Source organism: Sceloporus undulatus, chromosome 4, assembly GCF_019175285.1.
Source record: "Sceloporus undulatus isolate JIND9_A2432 ecotype Alabama chromosome 4, SceUnd_v1.1, whole genome shotgun sequence".
In the NCBI taxonomy this organism is placed as follows: Eukaryota; Metazoa; Chordata; class Lepidosauria; order Squamata; family Phrynosomatidae; genus Sceloporus; species Sceloporus undulatus.
In genome coordinates, this window is record NC_056525.1 from 39,254,599 (window position 1) to 39,277,707 (window position 23,109).

Genomic DNA, 23,109 nt, shown 5'->3' on the forward strand with positions numbered 1-23,109 from the left:
ATTATTATTATTATTATTATTATTATTATTATTATTATTATTATATTTATTAATATCCTGCCTTCCTCCCAATACAGGGACTCAAGGCAGCTATCAAATCTAAAATAGTCTGAGTTAAAGAGCTATAAAACATGCAAAATCCACATTTAAAAAACAGTTAAACAGTTCAAACAAATAAAAACTACCTTATTAAAATTTAAAGTTTAAAACTTTTAAAAAACAAAACAGCATCCATGTCGTGTGCAAGCCTGGCAGCATTAAAACATCTTTACGTGCCACCAGAAAGACAGCAGGGATGGAGCCATCCTGGTCTCCCTAGGGAGGGAGTTCCAGAGCTTGGGAGCAGCCATGGAAAAGGCCCTTTCTCTTGTTCTTGCCAAATGTGCCTCAGAGGGTAGTGGGACAGAGATGTTTATCACACTATGCTCTTAAAGAGCTACTATTCCAGTGTGACTCCTCTAGCAGCCTCCTGTTGCATGCTGGGATTGGCAGTTTTAAGGAGCTGAACTTCTCTGCCTGAGAATTCTAAATACCCCTCCTTAAAACTGCCAATCCCAGCATGCAACAGGAGGCAGCTAGAGGAGTCACACTGGAATAGTACCTCTTTAAGAGCTCGTCTGATAAACACCTCGAGAAGGGCCTCTCCCAATGACTTCAATATTCTGAGGGGCTTGTACAGGGAGATATAGTCTTTCAAATAGCCTGGACCCAAGCCCTATAACGCTTTATAGGGCAAAACCAGCACTTTGAATTGTGCCCAGAAATGCATTGGCAGCCGATGGAACTGTTGCAACAAGGGAGTTGTATGCTCCCTGTAGCCAGCTCCAGTTAAAAGCATGACTGCAGTTCTTTGAACCAGCTGAAGTTTCTGAGCACTTTTCAAAGGCAGCCCCATTTAGAGCACATTACAGTAACCCAAGCGGGATGTACCCAAGGCACGTACCACTGTGGCCAGGTCTGACTGAATATGTTAACCTCAGCTTGTGGATATGGGAGGTAGCCTGTTCTGCTGGTGACAAACATGAATACTGTCTTGTCTTTTCTGTTTTCTAAATGCAAAGACAGAGAGGGTTAGTGAACAGAGAATTTGGGGAGCTGGAGCAGATCTGAACAAGGAGAAGGAGTCTGGATATAAATACAATCAGCTCTCCTTATCCACAACTTTTTATTCACAGATTCAAGCATCCACAGCTTGAAAATATTTTAAAAAGTATGAATTTCAAATAGCAAAGCTTGGTTTTCCATTTTATATAAGGGACACCATTTTGCTTTGCCTTTATATTTAATGGGGCTTGAGCATCCACAGGTTTGTTATCCACAGGGGATCCTGGAACCAAAGCCCAATGGATGAAAAAGGCCCACCCTACAAGGGATCTCTTTTTAAAAAATTGAAAATTAATCTGAAAACAGTTGAGAATAAGTGCTTATTGTGTACCTACTTTCTAATGAAACCTGTATCTATGAATAAGTGTTGACGTTATATTAAACAATAATGCACTTCTACTGAAACAATATACAGGCCTCAACAGGTTAGGGACTAGAACACTGTCAAAAAGCAGAAATTATTAAATGCAGAGCAGAGTCTTTTTTAGCTTGCAAATTTGCAAGCTGAAAAAAGACTGGGTTTCCCATTTCATGGCTGCCTGCAACAAAGCCTTTAGGAGCTATACAGATGGATGGCATGTAGCTGCTCCTTTTCACCCCGGATCAGTGCTGCATCAACTGCACACAGCGGCACTGATCCGCTCCCTGGAGAGAACAAAAAGATGCTGCACCAAGCAGCTCCCTGGAAGGGGCATCGTAAGTGGCGTGGCGTTGTGACACTCCTTCTGCGGCGTGCTATTTGGACACCACGGCAGAAGTGCATCATAATGGTATGTGCCGTCTAGGAGGGTGCATGTCAAAATGGCACCCAAGCGGTGGAGTAAGGACTTGCAGCGTGTGGATACTTAGCCCTCACCCTGCGCACAGGCCGGCACAAAGTGCCGCTTTGTATAGCCTCTTAGTTACAGTTACAAAATACTCTTCATTCTATGACAACACGCTCCCAGCCTCCTAACCCAGGTATATGTTAGGAAAGTCCATGGTGTTATTCACTTACAACAGAAGGCAAGAGTCACCCCCAAGAGCATAGGGTGTTTCTCAGAGAGGAAAAGCAAGTGTGTTAGGCAGTAGACTTGAGGCGGGGGTTTCTTTAGCTTTAAAAGGCTCCTCTGAGGTATAGTAGGGACAGGATGCCAAGCAGACCTCAGCTTCCACCTCTCAAGACACAAACCGGTCGCTTCCAACTGCATGTGTGACCAACACCAAAACACCTCATACTGTAGTGTATAGTTATAATCTCCACTCTTTTGGCCCTTTTAAATTATAACCTGAATCCATTCATTTGATCTGTGCTCCAATGAGCAGACCTTGTGTCAAATATATGGGTTATGGGTATAATTTAGAACAGTTGAAAGAATGGGTCATTGAAAAGCATGAGGCTCCTGTAATTCAATAGGAACATTCTCACTAGCAGTTTAAAGCGTGATTTAAATAATTAAAATTAAGTCCTTCATCATTACTTAAATCACTTGTTCAATTCATATCTCACCTTTCTCACAGTATAAGACTAAAAACAGCTTACATTATAATAAGAGGAGGCTAACATAGTCTCCCATGGAAAAGCTCTCCATAGTGTTGGAGGAGCCACTGAGACAATTCTCTTCTGTGTCCTCACCAGCCACCTGGGATAATGGTGGGACACGTGTGTGCAAAAGCATAGTTAATACTGCACAGATGCTGACTTCTCAAAACTACTGTATTCTCTTGAAACTATTTTCAACAAATAATAGCATGTGGATGTATTTTAATTATTTTACAGGTGCAGTGGTCCAGTTGCAATATTTTCTCAACTCAAGATCATGCTGCTGCAGCTATTGCCAAAACAGGGATTCCTGGTAATATTTTGCTTTGATAACAGTTTGAGTCCTGACAATTTTATTTGTTCAGTTCAAGACAATGCTTATCAAATAATATAGAGACTGGAGCAGTGGAAATAGTGTATTTTCGGGCTAGCATCAGAACAGAAGAAATGTGCTTGATTTCCCAGTGAGAATAATTTCCCATTCTGAATTCTGTGGTTGACTGCAAATTTTTCTTGTTTCTTTACTTGAGCCAAAAAAAAAAAAATGCAAGATATGTTTGACTAAGCAGACTATCTGCTGTTTCATGATTTTTTAAAAAATGTAGGTCGAGCTCTGGGATAAAAATAACTTAGAAATTGTCACAAGCATAGTATTAAAAACATGATACTGTTAAATCAGTTGGTCTTGGAGATTTTGTATCATTTGTGTGAGTGATTTTAAAATATTTGTGCTCCCCATATTTATTTATTTCATTTATTTGCCACCTTTTTGCAAGAGTGGGATCCAAGGTGTCACTCAGAAGAAATCAGCCAAAAATTACGAATTGAACTTGCTTTTTTATATTTTATTTTTTTGCTAAAATGGAGCTGTAAGGAATGCCTGAACTGTAGGGAATCTCTCTGGTTTTGTCACTTTGAAGAGAGGCAAAAAAACTGCAATAAAAACAGAAGAAACCATCAACAATAGTAAAACAGAAAAAAGTTTTATCCCTGCTAATTTTCCATAGTGTCAAGCAGACTAACACACTCTTGTGAAAAGAACCAAGAAGACGAAACTGAGGCCCTGTTCAGACTGGCTGCATGCCGCTCCACATAGCGTCATGGTGCTCCTCCAGTGCTGTGTCCATATGACACAGTGCCAAAGGAGCACCGCCAACTCAAAGCAATGCGGCTACGGCACCCTTTCTAGGGTGCAAAAAGGAGACGCTTTTTGTGGCTCCTTTTTACACTCTGGAAAGGTGAGATTGCGGCCGCGGCCCCGATCTGGCCAAAACAGGAATCATTCTCTGGTACTGTACATAGTCTTAAATAAGTCTTTTTCATACATAGATTTTAGGAATGATTTTGGGGCAGTAAATACATAGATCTCTTGTCTAAAATTTTTATTCATCATTCTAAGAGAAAATACTTCATAATTCTTTTTTTTCCCTTTTGGCTGGGTTGTCATGCGTTCATGGAGCTTAATAATAAATAGAATATCTATTCCCTATGTTTCTTTTTTTTCATTTTTATTTATTTATTTATAAATACATCTTACAATACAAACCTCTAAAATCGTCTATCCCAATCGAACCTACATTAACATAACACCTATACACATAACACTAAAACACAAAAACATAAATACATTATTCCATTCAGTTGCATACATCTGACATAAAACATAAAACACTGACTTCCCTTGGTCAGTCCTTGAACTGTTTAATTTTATTCCTGCATATCTTCAATTTCCTTTCATCATTCTGTTTTCTCTTCACATGAATACATTGTTTCTACTCCTTATTACAAATTTAACTTCAGTTGTTTTCCATACTTCCATACCCATCTATCTTTTATCTAATTTTATCAATTTTTCCTCATTACTTTTAAATTTCATTTTGTATGTTTGGCCATTTTTTTCCTTATAAATACATACAATTTTTCCCAATTATTTGTATCAAAATTTTCCCTTCCTTCCGATTTCTCTGACTCCTTTTTGTTTTCAGTTAGTCTCTTTGAAATTATATCCGCTTCCATCATATCTAATAATTTGTTCATCCATTCCTCAGGCTTAATGTCTTTTTTAATTTTCCAATATCTGGCATATATCAATCTAGCAGAATCATGCCTCTGGAAGCCACTGGGAGCCGTCAATCTAGCAGCCGTCAACATATAAAAGATCATTTTGCCAAACTGTTTTTCCACTTTTTCTTCTTATCATATTAAGTAGTAAGACTTCTGGCCTAAATTGCAATTCTATTCCAATTATTTCTTTAATCTCCTGTTTTATCATTTTCCAAAATTCTTTAGCTTCTGAACACTCCCACCACTTATGAAAAAAGGTACCTTTTTCCTTAACACATTTCCAACATTTATTTTGTCCTTTTCCATATATTTTGCACAATTTATCAGGGGAGAGATGGCACCTGTATATTATTTTCAGATAATTCTCCTTTATATCCTGACAGGTAGTATATTTAAGTCTTTTTTTCCAGGATATTTCCCATTGTCTTAGTTCCAACGGTTTTTTACAATCCTTGGCCCACCTTATCATATTATCTTTTATTGTATCTCCTTCTAAATTATATTCCAGAAGTTTTTTATATACTCTGGATAACATTGCCAATTTTTCCCCCAATATAATTTCTTCTAAATTTGTCAGTGTTCTGGTGAAATTACTTGTTTTTTTTTTGTCAGTTCTAAATCTAGACACCAATTGATGGTATAAAAACCATTCACATTTATGTCCTTCTGCTTTGATTTGTTCTAATGGTTTCATATCAAAGATTTTTCTATTTCCTTTTAATATCTCTCCATATGTTAACCAACCTTCCTTTTTTTGAGAATATGTATTAAACAGTGCCTCATGGGGGGATAACCACATCGGAGTAGCAGAACAAATCCATCTTTTGTATCTCTCCCATATTCTATACAATGAAGCTCTTACAAAATGGTTTTTAAAATCTACATTCACTTTCACTTTCCCATTAAACAAATATGCATGAAATCCAAATCTAAGGTTGTGTCCTTCTAATTTCAATAATTTCTTGTCTTCCAATTTTAACCACACACTTAACCATTCTAATACACTTGCTTCATAGTATAATCTTATGTTAGGGACAGCAAACCCTCCTCTTTTAGTTGCATCTTGCATATAACTTTGTTTTATTCTTGGTCTTTTCCCCTCCCATATAAAATCAGATATCTGTTTTTGCCATTCCATTGAAATCTTATATTTCTCAATTACAGGGATTGTCCGAAACAGAAATAATAATTTAGGAACTGTAGTCATTTTCACAGCTGCGATTCTCCCAAGGAGTGATAATTTTAAATTCTTCCATTCTTTCATTTCCTCCTTTATTTCTTCCCATTTTTTATAATTATTTTGAATTAAGTCCGAATTTTTGTTAGTGATTGTTATTCTCAGATATCTTGCTTTTCTTACAATATTGAAACCCGTCATGTCTTTTATCTTCATTTCCTCTTATCTCATTATATTCTTTGTGATCACATTTGTTTTTTCTGTATTTATTTTTAAACCTGAAATTTTTTCAAATTCTTTTATATTTTCTATCAAGGGTGGTATACTATTTATCGGGTCTTCTACTGACACCGCAATGTCATCTGCAAAGGCATGGGAGATCCTATGCTTCCAATTTAGAAAGTTCTATACGTTATGTTGTTAAAAATGCTACATCTTTGCTTCATTTCCAGGTCATTATTGGGATGAACTCACCCTGGCTATTGTGCCCATAGTTAAAAAGAAAAGGAATAGGCAGATGTTGGCAGCTAGTTTGTGTTCCTGCCTCCTCTTTCCTCCAAAGAGCTCTGGATGCGAAACATGGCCCCTTCCTGCTTCCAGTTTTTTAGCCCCACAAAAATCCTGTGAACTAGGCAAGGCTAAGGGTAGCTCACTTCTCTTAAATGGGCTGAAGTCACAAAGCCTCTCTTACTGAGCTACTGAAGGTGGCAGCTCCTGGACTGGTGCCAGTTACTGGCAAATTTCCAGGAAAGAAATTGTACCCAACAGACACAAATATAGTAGTAGTAGTGCCTGGCACATGGGGGGATTGCTCGACTTACACATCAAATAGTCTCAGAAGCATTGTCTAAGAAGGTCTGTGGGCCTCACCCATCTCATTTTATATATATCCACGATTAGTTAGTGTAGTTTAGGTCTAGCAACATTATGGGAAATTGTGCCTCCCAGTGGCTTCCAGAGGCATGATTCTCAGATATTTTTTTAAAGTGTTGTGTGTGGGGAAGGAGGGACCCAGAGCTTCACAGATATGTGGGTGTGGGTGTGTCCATCTCATCTTTAAAGAGAGCAATACTTGTCTCAGGGACGTAGCTAGGATTTTAGGAAGGGGGGGTCCAGACTAAGTGCCACCATTATAATGGGGCTTGGGTGCGGCAGCACAGCAGCACACACCATTCATTTTTCTAATGGAAGGGGGGGTCCGGACCCCAAGACCCCCCCCCCCCGCTACGTCCCTGCTTGTCTAGGCATTAATAATAAAGAATCCTGTAGGACCTTAAAGGCTAGGAAATTTAGTAAGCTGATGAAAACATATGTCCTAATACATTTGTGAGTCTTTACAATGCTGCAAGATTCTGCTTGTTCTGCTGCAGACCTGTGAAAGCACTGCACTGAACATGGCTGGACATGGGTTTCAGAGGATAAACACTTTGAGGAAATGTGTGTTGTCGTCTTGAATTGTGGGGCCGAGAGCAAGGGTTGCCTTTAGCTATTCAGTTTTTATTATCTCCTGACTACCTTGAAAGACCTGAGAGTGTGAACTTGGAAGCAAGATAACTTTCTTCTTTGAAGTCCCTTTTAAAAGTCACCTTGTGCATGAGCAGATGTCAGGTGTCTTTGAACGCCAGTATGGAGTTCACTCTTCCCTCCTCCTCTACATGGTATTCATACTGAGGTTGTAAGTACTTGGGGCAGAGGCTTCTCTTTCTGTAGTTATTCCATAGTGCTGTGTGTGCTGGTGGTGCAATATAAGAAGTAATATCTGTATTTGGGAGAAACTAATTGTTTCTGATGACGGTCCTAATGTTCATGATTCAGAAGTAAAATATGGTTCCCTTTTCTAATACTTTATAATGAGATTATTTTGATTTTCTGCTGTTTAGGTGGAGATAATTTTCTACTTGCCTCAAGGGAATATTGCTGATAAATGGATGGATGGCATATACTGTCACTGAGTTTCAGACTGCTCTTAGTAGGCAGTAATTGGCTTGATTGTAGGCAAACAAAAATACTTATTTATATTTTCTATTTGATTTGTGCCTAGTGTTTGCATGGAAGGGGGAAACAGATGAGGAATACATATGGTGTATTGAGCAGACCTTGTATTTCAAGGATGGTCAGCCTCTGAACATGATTCTCGATGATGGTGGAGACCTCACCAGCTTGGTCCATACCAAATATCCACAGCTCTTGAAAGGTAATTGTCTTGACTTTCAGAATGTTCTAAGAATGCTTTCCTTCAGTGACCCATAGAGCTTAAAGCCATTGTTCTTCCAGACCAGGGGTAGGCAACCTGCGGCCCGTGGGCCGGATGCGGCCCGGCGAGGCCTTGGGACCAGCCCCAGCCCGGTCCTGCCGCCGATTGCCACCGGGGCCTTTGGCCTCTCGTGCGCAGGGGCAAGGGGGGCAATTGTCTATAGACGCCTCAGAAACATGCATTTATATTAACATTTTTAAAAAAAAATCAGCAAATTTTTTTGCATGTCCTCCACTTTTTTAAAAAAGTTTCCACCATTTGAAAATGTTGTCCTACATTTGTCCCGGTTTATTTATTTATTTAAAATTTTAAAACATTATTTAATTATTTATTTTTGGTCTTCGGCCCCCCAGTTGTCTGAGGGACAGCAACCCGGCCCCCGGCTCAAAAAGGTTGCCTACCCCTGATCTAAGGTCTGGGTCAGGCACCTTATACAAAAGCAGCAATCTGTTTAAGTGGAAGAGTGGGCACCTCCAAACAGCGTGTGAAAATGTTGCTTTTTCTGAACTACAGTTCCTTGTAGTAAATGGTTAGATCCTGACAAATTGTGATAGTAGTCTGGAAAAATAACAAGTTCTGCTTTCCCTGTTGTGAATCTAACATAACACGAACCAGGAGTTCTTAGAAATATCAATAGCAAGTACATTTCTATACAGTTTATCAGTGCACTTAAGCACTCCCTAAGCTGTTTACAATGTGTAAGCTAATTGCCCCCAACAAGCTCAGTGACCTCAAAAGGTGTAAGACCTAGTGAGTGGCTGCAGTACAGGCATATAACCACTGTGTCACCAGGGCTCTACATTCTTTGCTATAGCCTTATATGCACTTGATGTAATGAACAATTCTTTCCCCAGAAAATGAGGGAAAACATTTCACAGATTGGGCTATTGTTCACTTGTGCCTCCATGTGAAGAGTCCATGTGTGTGTTTAGGTGTGTGATGGTAAAGTTAGGAGATATGGGTAAGTTGTCTAAACTAGTATGAAGAAACTAAATGTAAGCCTAAAGATATTTTCTTTATTATATACCTTTCATAACTCACATTTTTTAATTTGATACGTTTAATGTCATCAAAATGTATTGCTATGTACTTCTTTCTTCTTGTGACATAGGCCTGTTACAGACTGCCAAAATAAAGCTGCTTCGGGTCTCTTTGGAGGTATGCTATTTAAATGATGCATGCATCCTAAGAATCCGGAAGCTGCGCCAAAGCTGCACTCCAGTGTTTAGGAATGGAGTGTGGCTTTGGCGCGACCTCCGGACTCTTAGGACCCATGCATCATTTAAATAGCATACCTCCAAAGAGACCCGAAGCAGCTTTATTTTGGCAGTCTGTAACAGGCCAATGTCAATGTGTTTTTACCATGTTATGACATCTTGAAATTTGTTAGCTTTTGATTTTTTAAAACAAAAAGTTAATGAAAATCACCCTCTCCCCTGCCTCCTTTGTGTCAATTTTAACATTTAAGGCACTGTCTTCAAATCTCATGCAAATGTGAGTGAGTCCACCATAATATAGTAGCTTGAGTGTTGAACTAGGACCTGAACAGGCAGGCCAAAATAAAGCTGCTTCCAGTCACTTTGGAAGTATGCTGTTTAAATGATGCATGTGTCGTCAGAGGCCAGAAGCTGTGCCAAAGCCACATTCCAATCCTAAGTACTGGAGCGTAGCTTCTGGCCTCTTAAGATGCGTATGTCATTTAAACAGCATACCTCCAAAGTGATCTGAAGCAGCTTTATTTTGGCTTGTCTGTTTAGGCCCTCAGAGACTAGGATTTGAATCCCTGCTCAGCCATGGAAACCCACTGGTTGACCTTGAGCAAGTCACACTCTTTCAAGCATAGAGAAAGGCAAATGGCAAATCTCTTCTGAATAAACCTATGATAGGCTCACCATAAGTTAGAAGTGACTTCAGGATTCATAACAACAAATGAGTGAATCCAATACAGTCTTTTCCAATCACTGAATTAGTTTTATTAGCAAAAGCTTGAGTGGGCAATTCCCCTTTGCACAGACCTCATTGTGCTCTCTTGGGTTGGGAGACCCATTGCAACACATTTGAGTGGAGGGGGGCTTTCAGCAGGGAGGGCTAGATATCATAAGTGGGTATGGCTACATCTGGCATCATTGGGTTCCTGTGTGAAGCTCCTGATGGGGAATCTCTGTTGGACCTTTCCATGCCCATGTAGAACTTGTTGGGAGGGAGAATGACACTGGGGAAACTAGTGGGGAATACCTGTCTATCCTTTGCCTAAAATTTAAGCAGTATTGAGTTGTGTATGTCCAATTCTAGTATAAAGCTCTGGTGAACCACAAGGGGGCAGGGGATTCCTAGCGCAACATGTGATGTACAAAAAGTACCTTTACAACATGTGTCCTCTTGTTAATGACAACCTTTAGATGAAACATCCGCTAGTGATCTATATGTCATTATATATGAAGTAAAGATAAAAGAGATGCAAGGATGACAGATTCATTCAAGGAAGAAACATTTGAAGATGAACTCACAATTTTAGAAAGTGAAGCTACGTTCAGAGCTCTTGAGAGAAATAAATTACCAAGTACAGATGACATACCAATAGAGCTGCTTCAAGTTACAGATACATAATCCATTCAAGTTGTAACTGAAATCTGTGAACAAATAAGAAGACAAAACAATGGCCTGAGAATTGAAGATAGTCAATATATATTCCAGTCACCAGGAAAGAAGGCATCAGGGTTTGCAGTAACTATATGACCTTTGCTTTACTCTCTTATGCAAGCAAAGTGATGCTTAAGATTTTTACAATGTATGGAGTGAGGAATGCCAGATATCCAAGCTGGGTCCAGAAAAGAGAGGCATAAAAAAATCATATCACAAATGTATGTTGAGAAATTGAGTGCACCAAAGAATTCAGGAAGAAATCAGATTATACTTTACAGATTACAGCAAAGCCTTTGATTGTGTAGCTCATGAAAAACTATGGATCGCTCATAAACGAATAGGTGTGCTACAACATTTGATTGTCCTGATGCATAACTTGTACTCGGGACAATAGGCCACCATCAAGACAGAATATGGAGAACGGAATGGTTTCCAGTTGGCAAGGGGGCCAGGTGAGGCTGCATTTTATCTGTCTGTCTGACTTGTACATTGAGCATATCATATGTAAAATTAAATTAGATTTAGAGGAGATGTGAAAGTTGGATGAAAGAACATCACCAATGTAAGTTATGACCCTATACTATTAGCAGAAAATAGCAAAGACTTGGAATATCTGTTGAGGGAAGTGAAGGAAGAAAATGCAAAGGAAGGTTTACAATTGAACATTAAGAAAACAAAAATAATGGCCACAGCTGATTTACTTAACTTTATAACATATAGGTCAAGATTTTCATACCTTGGCTTAATCATTAATCCTAATGAGGACTGCAGTCAAGAAATCAGAAGTAGATTGGGACTTGGAAGTGCAGCTATGAAGCAACGAGACAACTGCCTCAAGTATAATACATCATTGAGCACTAAAGTCAGGGTTGCCCATGCCATTGTATTTCCAATTTTTACGTAAGGTTGCGAAATCTGGACAGTAAAGAAAGCTGATAGGGAAAAAAAATCAGCTCACAACTAATTTTGAAATGTGGTGCTGGAGAAGAGTTCTACAGATACTGTGGGCTATTAAAAAGACAAATGGTTCCTAGAGAAAATCAAGCCTGAATTGTCCCTAGAAACCCAAATGACTAAACCGAGACTGTCGTGCTTTGGCCATATCATGAGAAGACATAACTCACTAGAAAAGACAATAATGCTTGGCAAGGCAGAAGGAAAAGAGGAAGACTGCATTCCCGATTAATAGACTCAATCAAGGAAAGCCATTTCCCTGAATCTGCAGGGCAGATTGATGTTAGAGTGACTCGGAGGTCTCTCATTTGGAGGCTTGTCATCAGTTGAAATCTACTTGACAGCAGTTAACAACAAAAGTAAAGGATTGAAACTTTCAGGAAAATGCTGGAGGACAGACTTACCCGTGATCAGCATGTAGATTTCTTAAGTCATGATGTCAGAGTATGGTTTTCATCAATAAATAGCAAGAGTCTTCACCTGTAATTTAACTCTGGTAAAAATGATTTTTTTCAAAAGTCCACTAGAGGGTGGCATTGCATTTAGTAATATGTTGGGAAACTATTCCTCAACACTACACAGGCATACCATTTTTTGATGGTGAAAAGAGTTCAAAGCAAAATTCAAAGATTGTTTTATGTGGAATCTAAACAAAAGAGGTAAAATGTTTTTGAACTGCAGAATTCTAAATTGAACATCATGAAACAATTAGGAAATGTCCACACCCTTTGTCTTCTTTCATATGATTGGCTACTTACAGTTACATGTGGAGACAATGTAATCCACCTCATATCTGGTCAACTGATGCTTGTTACTTCTGTTTTATTTAGTCTGTTACTAAAATGTGTAAGCCATCTTTGAATCTAATAAAGTTCCAAGAACAGCTTACAAACAAGAAAATAAAAGATTAGAGAAATTGAAATCCAATATCAACAGTAAAATAGCAAGAACAGGTAAAAATAACTTAGAATGAGAAGCAAGAGAAGCCATTAAAAGGTCTGAGGAAATAAAACAGTTTTGCCTGTTGCTAAAAATAAAAATCAACATTGGGTAGGAATTGCGCAAATCTCCTTAGGCTGAGCATTCTGTAATTGTGGTGCAAGATCTCTTTCCCCAAAATCAACCTCAGTTTTGGTGTCCAAAAAATAACAAAAATAAAATTACCTTTGTTCTTTGACAATATGAATGCTGGAATGGTGATCATTTAGTTAGTTGGGCAGCAAGCTGTTTATTGCTTTAAAGGGAAACATTGGTTCTAATGCAGGTGCCTGTTAGATAAATAAATTAATAATTTTAATAATTTGTTTTATTTATATACCGCTATTCCAAAGATCATAGCGGTGAACAGCAAGTAAGCTAATTAGCAAGTAAGCTAATTTGCCCCCAACAGTCTGGGTACTCATTTTAGCAACCTCGGAAGGATGCAAGCCTGAGTCGAGCTTGGGCCCTTTTGCTGGTCTTGAACTCACAACCTTGTGGTCTTGAGTGAATGGCTGCAGTACAGGCATTTAACCACTGCGCCACCAGGGCTCCTATAAATAAATAAATAAATCCTTATTGTATGATTTCAGTTGGGATGGTTATAATTTGAGCTACGTGTAGTTTCCAAATAATTTTCAAAGGCAACTGCATGTGCAAGTCATTCGAATGATCTAATTTAGTGGTTGCTAGTGTATGAAAAAAAAACAGTGATAAGGCTGTGTCTGCCAAGGAGGGAACACTGAAAAATCTGTGTTCTTTTATTTTCAGCTCTTCATACTTGAATGTATGCACAGAAAGTGTAGTATGTCAAAGATCCATCAATGTGGCATTCTGTTTTTAAATGGGAAAATCTCACTGGTATTGAAGATCTTTGTCTCTTTCAGGGCAGGCAAGGTTTGGCCCTTCAGGTGTGATGCTATTCTAATTCCCATCAGGTCTAGCCAGCATAGTCAGTGATGAAGGATGATTCCTGTTGCAATTCAACAATCTTTGGAGGGCTACATGTTCCTCACTCACATTCTACTTTTCCCTAGCTTGTGGAACACATGGAAGTGGGATCTTCCTGCAGTGTCTCTGAAATACTGTACTGCTGTTCTTCTCATGTAGTGCCCAACTCCATCTTCATCAAAAATTTCTACTTTTTTAAAATTTGGAATTAATGCCACTGAACTATGAATTCGTTAGAAGTGCCTTATAATTTGTTTTGCTATTTTCCCCTCTGTCAGTTTAACTTAACTTTCTTTTACCCAGACACTAATGTAAAGGAAGTTGGCTTGGATGTCTTCTTTTGGCAGTCTTCTTAAAAATGCCCCTCTCATTCCTTTCTTTTTGGATTGTGGTAAGGACCCTAGCAAAGTCACTTTTGTCGATTAGTTATGGTCCCCTCAGTTTCCAGTTATCCAAGTATTGGTGTCAGATTACAAAAACTCTTCCAATATACAGATTTTTTTTTTTTTTGAGTTCTGAAGACTGCCTATTTAGGAAAAATACAAAATATTTATTGGCAAACATTGCTTCCAGATGAAACTGAGCCTCTAAAATGCAACATGGGCACTGTCATTGTCCCAGAACCTGCCAACTTGTAACTTTTCTAAACTGACAGGTCTCTCTTTTTCCATGTCTGTGAAGGCTGCTGATCTGTTTAATTTGACAGCCTGAAGAAGAGAAATCTTGACCTTTATTTTTCCAGTATTTTTTTGAGTGAAATCTCAATTATATGTGCTTTAAAAACTACATCTTAAAACTAATTAGTTAATTTTAAACCTATCCACCCCATAGGCAGTTAATGTTATAGTGATGGTTTTTAGAAAGTGACGTTTCCCTATCGTTCAGAAATAAACAAATACAGAAATGTTTGTTCTTGGGAAAATGCTGTGTTCCTGCAAACTTTGGCCTATCGTATAAACAGCAGACCTATGAGGTATACCCACATGTGATCTGTATCCAATAAGAACCGTGGCAAGTCTAAGGGGATTATTTTCTGCCCTTAGACCCTCTACACAGACTTCTAAAAAATGACAGCCCTCCTCCCCTGTGTTGGAATATTAGCATCAATGCCTGTTTCGTAGATCTATGTTTTCTGTGAGAAGGGGTATGTCTTCTACGCAGGAACACTGATGCATATCTCTATGGTCATTTGGTCAGTGTTGCTTGTGAAGAGGTCACTTTCCATACCTCTCCCTTTTTTAGGGGTCAGTAAAGTTTATTGCCTTTTGTTTTCTGTCCTCTTCCTCTCTCTATTCTCACCAAGCATGGAAGCAGAAACCAGGTTATGCTACTAAAGATTTTTTTCTTACTAACACACATGAGAATCAGCTCTAGGAACTCTTCTACCAAATATAGTTTTTACCCTACTGATTAGTTATTTTGTAGAACCTAGATGTAGCAATGTATCCTGTTTATATGCCAGAAGCTCAGATCCAGTAGATTTTTACCAAATACCTGTGAAGTACATGCTCGTTGCTGTTGAAGCTGCTGCTGAATACATGCAAGCCTCTGTGTTTTTTTTTTTTTTGGGGGGGGGGGGTCCAGAAAGCACTGGAAATTGAATTAGGAACCCAGGGAGTATGAAACCATTGGCACAAGTCACTTTCTTTCCCCATAATATTCCTAACTTAATATCTTTATCTTAACTTTGAAGCACAAGAACAGGTCTAACATCAGTCACCCATAAGAAGATAACGCTCTTTGAAAGTGCAGGCCTGTGAAATTAATAAAATATATGTGCCAGGTGATTATCTTGTCTATTCCTGTATGTGAAGAAGCATGAAGAATAATTCCTGAATTTACTCTAGTGATATAACTTTGTCAGTGGAGGACACATTTATTGCCGCCTTAATATATGGAATACTGTTACGTAGCTGTCTGGTCAATAGAAAGCATTCTTGTTTAAGTGGGTATCATAAATTTTCTTCCATAGTCCCCCTTAGTGCTTAGAAACATCCATGGAATTGGCAGTACCTCCTGTCGCTTCTGCCTGCACATGCAGTCTTTGCAATATGTATTGAGCTTTCTAGTTTCTCTTTTTATAAAGGCGACTGCTGTGTTTTCAGTCTTGATCTCTGCCCCAATTACCTATACAGGTTTCAGGCAATTTCAGAGAGCATGTTTGCACATCATGACAAATAGTTTGTGCTAACCAGTTTGTTGCTAATCAAAGCGTGCATGTTTTCCCCATTTCTGATTTGTCTCTCTCCCTCCCCTTTTGTCAGTTGCTGTTTTAGGGTGGGCAATTGAGGAAACAAGCCAGGGATGAAACACAGTTGTAACTTCTGGTATCTTAACCCATGGTTTAAATAGGCCAGCATTCATAAGCATAAGGATTCAGATTGTGGCTTGTGACTGGTTGTCAAAAGCCATGCTTTAGTAGCATAGGTGGATCTACTGAAATCTGACTTTTGCCATGCACATCACACTATGGGAACATAGTGAAACTTCACAGAAATGGCCTAAAACATTTTATTTCCCAAGATAACAAAGGGCACCCCCTTCCTATTAAAAAAAGGTGCGTAATATCTAAAGCCAGCCAAATTATTTTGATAAATAAAGCAGAAAATAATACAAGCATCTCGCCCAGTGCTAAAACTGCATAATAACAAATCAGTCAAGGAACTATTTGCCACTCTTTCATGATACCCAAAAATCTGCTTCCTCAGACAGCTGTTTCATTCTACATAATGCTAGGGCTAGTGATTCATTTGAAGAAACAAGTTCTAAAACTTCCATCTGAGAATGCTGTTCCCTTTCCTATGAATGCATATATGAATGCCCCCAAGCATATGAACACTGTTGGTTTCCCCCTCCAAGGAATCAAAGGAGTATCTGAGGAAACAACCACTGGCATCCATAACCTTTGCTTGGCTTTGGCCGCTATAACTGGATAACCATCAGCTGCCTTTGCCTTCTGTAAATATTTGAGCAGAGATGGGGAATTTTTTTGGGATCCTCTTAAGGGCCACAAACTTCAAAAATAGAAGGGGAAAAAAACCCAGAAGTGACCATCTGACTTTTTAAAGTACTAAACAATGTTACCAACAACATATTGAAATGTACATTTTAAAGAATCCAGGAAGGGCAATCTCTTATTAACTCACTTCACCTTTGTCCACAAAAAGGGAGGTGAGCAGGACAAATGTTAGTTGGAGCTGCATACACCCATAGTGCCACATTTTACCCAGCTGTGATGTACTTCTAAAAGTGGCCTAAAATATTCATTAACTAAGTGGACATTTGTTCCTTTGTATTGGAATATGGTCTCCTCTGTAGCATAAAATAAGTTTCTATCGTGTATGAGAGAGCAGCAATTAATCGAACATAAAGGTTTTTTTATTAGCATGTATGAAGTTTGTACATTGATTCAGTGTTGTAAGTTGTAAAATCATAGCATTTTTTATACTAGATTTCCCAACAATGAAGGTTCTTTAACAATTTTTGGAGCAGTATGGAATATGAAGCTGCTTCAGTCAGTTCATTGGTCCATCTAGCCCAGTACTGTCTTGACCACAGAGATGTTTCTTAGCCTCTTTAGAGCACCTTCCATGAAATTTGGGGGCATCTACTTGAATCATGTGAACACTGTTGTTTTTCTCCCCAAGGAATCAAAGGAATATCTGAAGAAACAACCACTGGAGTCCATAACCTCTATAAAATGCATGCCAATGGAACCCTGAAGTTGCCAGCTATTAATGTTAATGACTCTGTCACCAAGGTAAGGCAGGCAACATTCTTGTGTGCTCTTTTCATTTACTTGATTATTATTTCTGTCATAACATGTCTTGTTCTTCCAGGTCTCCTCCCCATACTTGCCTTGTCCCTCCTTAATAGTAGCTGAAGCTGTGGAGATAAGCTGCTGAGAAGAAATGAGTGGGGAAGGCTTAGTGCTTGGCATGCAGTTGTTGTTTAAAATGACAGTGTAGTTCTTGACCTTCAGGCTAGCAAAGGCTGGTGTTCCATCTTTTGTATGTGATACTTCAGCACTAGCTTTCAGCTGAAACACAGCATTTCCTCTACTATTCTGTCTTGGGGTTATTCTAGAATGGAGTAGGCAACCCAATGCCCTGAAGATTTTTTGGAATAAAATTTCTCAATGTCCCAATTATTACAGCAAATGGCCTGGATATAGGAATTAAGGACATCTGTCTATACTCTTGAATCTTATGGCATTAGGAGCTAAAATAGAAGTAAGAATTCAGGTCAGTGCTTATATGAAAGAGGCCCTCTAAGAGAGAACATTTCCCCTGAAAGTTTGCTCTCTGTGACTTGGCATATCTTGCCCAAGAATACTTCATTGGTACAAATGTAGTTTTTGAATGTGTAAAGGTGTTAGGGTGGTGAACATGTGTCCCTCCAGATGATGGTCAATTCCAGCTCCCTTCAGTTCCGGCCTTTGCCCTTGCTATCTGGAACTGATGAAATTTGGAGGACAATATCTGCAAGATCAGAGATTTCTGTTCACGTTTCATTGATGATAACTTTGAATTAAATAGCTTATTTCAGTCTTTTGTACATTTGCTTTCTACTGTCAGCATTTTGTGTAATCAGGAGTGTTTATTTATTTCTGTTTTGTCATGGTAGAGTAAATTTGACAATCTCTATGGGTGCCGAGAATCCCTCATCGATGGAATTAAACGTGCCACGGATGTCATGATTGCAGGCAAAGTGGCTGTTGTGGCAGGCTATGGTGATGTTGGCAAAGGCTGCGCTCAAGCCTTGAGAAACTTTGGAGCCCGGGTCATAATCACAGAAATTGATCCAATCAATGCCCTGCAAGCAGCCATGGAAGGTGAGAAGCAGAGGGCCATTTGGGTGCTTTATTCAGAGTAAGGCAGGAGCTGTGAGTCGACACTGGGTCTACTCATCTTACTTCCTGAAATGTTTTTATTGGTTGGGAAGATGAACCAAGCCAGTTTAGGGTAATTGAATGTAGCTAAATCTGCAGAACAGAAATAAAGAAGAAATAGTAGCACAAAACAATACAATTTTCGGGATGCAACAAGTAAAGGATCAAATGACTGCAGTAGCTTAATATGACACTAAAAGCTAAACACCACTAAATATACAGAACCACTGTAAAGTTACACCATCAAACTATGACACTAAAAATGTTATAGCCCAAACCATAATAAACATACACATATATAGACAGACAAAACCAAACATGTTTCAGCCAATGTTGTCTTCAGTGATGTACTAGTGTTTTGCTTACAGTAGCTAAAGGATTTAAGGGTAACCTTGTGGTGAATGCAGAATCCTGAAGTCTGAAAAATCAATGAGAAAATCATAGTTCTTCAGGGCAACAATACTTTTGGCACTGAAAATGTCAACTGCTTATGGGCCTTCTGTTTTCTTCGCAGATAAAGATATCAGTGTATCAAGCACAATGGCAGCTAGCCACAGCCTGTCAAACAAACCAAATGTGCAGTCAAAAAACACTGCTTAACCTGAATTGGAAAAATGACTGATTTCTGTTTAAAATTAACTCTGGTACCCGAATAAAGAAATCTTAATTGTTCATGGTTTTTCATTCATTTAGGCTGGGAATTGGAATTGTGTGGCCTCTCGCCACTTTCCAATGACCCTGGCCCTTGTTAGCAAACATTCTGTTGCTTTTGTGAAGTAAGGAAAACCAAGAGCTCCTGTTCTCCACTGAATCCCTATTTTGTCCTGAAAAAAGGGCCAAAATAACAAATTTGAGAAATCAGAAATCAGTGGACTATCAGTTTTAGTTTATCAAAGTGATGGGATGGAGAATGCCTGAGTCTAGTAATGGGCCAGGTGGATCCACAGGCCCTCTGTGGGTTGGAGAATCCTCTCCATTTGAAGTAGAGACTGTCTGGCAACCTGTCGGAGCCTGTACTGTTGAACTACATGATTTTGAAGGTCCTTCTAATTCCTGGTTTTTACCATGGTGCTTGCCAAGCAGAATTTAAAGTTGAAAGTACTTATACACTTTCCTGGCAGTTCTCGCCTTTTTTCTAGATGGTGAAAATGTGTGTGTGTTTATGCTTGAAAACCATTTATTACGTATTGTCTGTTCCCAAAATAAGGATTCTAGTTAAGTTAAAAGACTTTCACGGCCTGCACCCATAGTTTTTGTGGGATTTTTGGGTTGCATGGCTGTATTCTGGAAGAGTTTATTCTGAAGATGCCAGCTGCAGATGCTGGTGAAACATCAGGAATAAAATTTTCCACAACACGGCCACGTAGCCTGAAAAACGCACAAAAACTATGGTTATGGTTACCATTACTGAATGATGAGATTTGAGTTCTTCTTCTTTTCAAATGACCCAGAGAATAAAATCATCTTGGAAACCCTAGTCTTAATCCCACAATTTGACTCTGGTTTTGAAAACATATTATACTTTTTGTTGCTCCCAAAGTGGAAGCATTATCTCCTTATTTTTGAAACATGCTTATTTTATTTTTGGAATATGCCAGTGTTGTGCTTATATATGATTTCTTATCATGTGTTGATTATGCCTCAGTCTACCCTTAAGTTGCAGAGGTGTTCATAAATTTATGTACACTACCCTAAACATTTTGGGAAAAGAACAGGAAAAATACAAAAATATACAAAAGCTAATAAAACAGCATACAAGAGCTTTTTAAAAGTTAACTGTCTAACAAAGAAAAAGCAAACAAAATAAATTGCTAAAGTAGAAAAAAGGAAGGAGGAATATAGGTAATCTGAGACCTACACAGCTGTTTCACACATTTACGCAGAGGTAACCTGAACCTCTGTCCCTGATGAATCTCTTGAGTTGATGCATGTTTGTTACATTTGTAAAGTACAGATACACACTAATATGTAGAAAGGCTCACAGATACAGTGCAGTGTCCAATTTCCTTTTTTCTTCAGGTTATGAAGTTACAACAATGGAAGAAGCCTGTAAAGAAGGCAACATATTTGTTACCACCACTGGATGCTCTGATATTGTGCAGGGCAGGTACCGTACACCTTTCAGTTAAAAGCAGTTTTTCCTGTGTATGATATGAAACATATGAGTAGAAGAATCGTAAAACAGATGTGCTCTTGGTTCACTGACACAGTTTTCCTGATACTATTATTCTGGCCTTATTGTCACATTCTGCCAGTGAAAATATATTAGATGTTGATCTGTACAATTCCAGAGCCAGTATCCCAAATTGTATTTCAAACATTTGACTGTATATGAAAATATGATCTATCCATGTCTTAATTCTTCTGTATGTATCTGATGTCTTTTGGTTACTAGGTACTCTTTAATTTGGCAGTTCATTTCACCCTCTTGTCTCTATTCCAGAATATTACACTGGTGCCTCGGGATACGAAATGATCGGGTTACGAAATTTCCGGGATACGAAAAAGTTGGATTGGCAAAAACTGTTTCGGGTTACGAAATATTTTTCGGGTTACGAAATTCATTTCGGCGCGAAATTCAAATGCTGCAAAATGCAGCTATTGGCTTTCCAGTGCTAACGGAAAGCCTTTTCGGGTTACGAAATTTTCGGGTTACGAAAGGAATGGCGGAACGAATTAATTTCGTAACCCGAGGCACCAGTGTACATATTAATATATTGCAGTATTAAAAATGTAAAGAAATGGTGAACCAAATGGAACAAATATCATTATTAATCTGTTCCTAAAGCTGGAAATGCATGAATTGTGCATCTTGGCTTCATTTGTGCATGAAGGAGTGCCCTTAAGTGGTAAACAACAGGACACTAAGAGAAGCATTTCATTTTAATTCCAATTCTGTTTATCTTGTTGGCCAGATTTGGCCCCAAGAATATTTTGCTCTACTTTGTGATCTCAACTGTAGCTGACTTTGAACTATAACCAAACAGTTTTGTTGGCTTACAAGTGTATAAATGGATTTGTTGATAACATAAGAAAGATGAGTTATCTGAGTGGATAGCAACAAAGTTAAGAGTTTGTGATTATTAATTTCATCTTTCCAATGACATTGGTATGAACTGCCTTTGGAATAAACTGATGGACATAACAGAACAGATTTTTGATGCACAGTTTGATGGTGGTTTAGGCAGATGAAATATTTGTGAAACCTTTTGGCCTTGTTTTACCCTTCACTCAACATAGCATAGCATTTGCATAAAGAATGCATGTAACTCCTTAAGTTCTTTCCTTTCAGATATATAATTATTACCGTATAGATGCTTACCATCACACAATAAGAAATGATAGGATTGAGAGATGGAAAACTAAAAGTTACACCATAAAAGTAGGGCGGGCCACCTGATTATCTCCTAATGTTTTGAGCAATAGTCACACAATAAATGATCATGGGGCATGGTGGATAGGAATGATGGGATTTCTAATCTAAAACACATGGAAAGGAATGTCAGAATGTGACCCAGATGTTGTCAGGAATATTTTCTCACCACAGTTGATGGGTCACAGGTAATGCTAAACATACTGCCTTTTTGAATGTTGGTAAGAGTCACATGGTATCATAGATTTGTTTGATGTAAAACTGCTATTGGACAGAGTGTGGCTCAGATACTATACTGGTTTGAGGTTGTGTTAAAAAAATGTCTAGTTCTTTTGATCCATGGCAAAACTGGGTGGAAAAAGTGCTGTGTTTTTCTTCCAGGCATTTTGAGCAGATGAAAGATGATTCCATTGTGTGTAACATTGGGCACTTTGATGTGGAAATTGACGTGAAATGGCTGAATGACAATGCTGTGGAGACTGTGAACATTAAACCTCAGGTAAGTAAGCTATATTGGGATCTTGTTATCTACCATCAAGGGATTTATTTTTGTGAGGACAGAAGACGAACAGTTGGTAAAAAAAGAACTACATTCCTTTGACAGCATGTCTCTGCCAACTGGAGAATTGATGCCATTGCCACTTCTTTGGTTTGCATCTGTCACCAGGTCATTGTCAGAACTCCAAAGCCAATTACTAATCAATATTCACATTCACTGTAGTTGCTGCTCATATTATTGTGTAATTTGCTTTAACTGTAGTTCTGTCTGCTTTACTTGGGGGGAGGGTGCTAGCTAGCTGGTGCTTGGGAATGATTGCGGGCTAGGATTGGAATGTACTGTTTAATTAGCTGGAGACATCTGTGAAGCTTGTCCAAGGTCAGGTTGGCTTCTCAGGCTTAGCTGGCCTGGGAAGCAAGGGGGAGGAATTGGGCAGGAAAAAAGGGTGGGTGTTGTGTGCTTTTAACTTAGGGTTTGAGGCTTGGCTGTTAGATTTCACAAAAAAGTCTGTCTAGTCACATCTGTCTGTATTTCAATAAACTTCACTGCTTTTGAGTAAGTTGCTGTTGTTGGATTTCTGGTGGAAGTTGCTGGATCTTACAGGTAGTGACTTCCTCCTCATCCTCCTGCTGTTTCCTCTGTTCTGCCTTTCCCCCCCAATTTTGGGTTAATGCTTCTTAAACAATTAAACATAAGGAC

At 38.7% G+C, this 23,109-nt stretch overlaps 1 protein-coding gene across 1 annotated transcript; it reads left to right on the top strand.

Moving 5' to 3' along the window:
* The first annotated feature begins 2,636 nt into the window (after positions 1-2,636).
* On the top strand, positions 2,637-22,953 carry AHCY (adenosylhomocysteinase). Its single transcript, XM_042464642.1, has 6 exons — positions 2,637-2,939; positions 7,909-8,061; positions 17,295-17,407; positions 18,274-18,481; positions 20,558-20,645; positions 22,293-22,953. The coding sequence occupies exons 2-6, from the start codon at positions 7,995-7,997 to the stop codon at positions 22,510-22,512; spliced, it is 696 nt and encodes a 231-aa protein (XP_042320576.1). The 5' UTR covers positions 2,637-2,939; positions 7,909-7,994; the 3' UTR covers positions 22,513-22,953.
* The last annotated feature ends 156 nt before the right edge of the window (positions 22,954-23,109 follow it).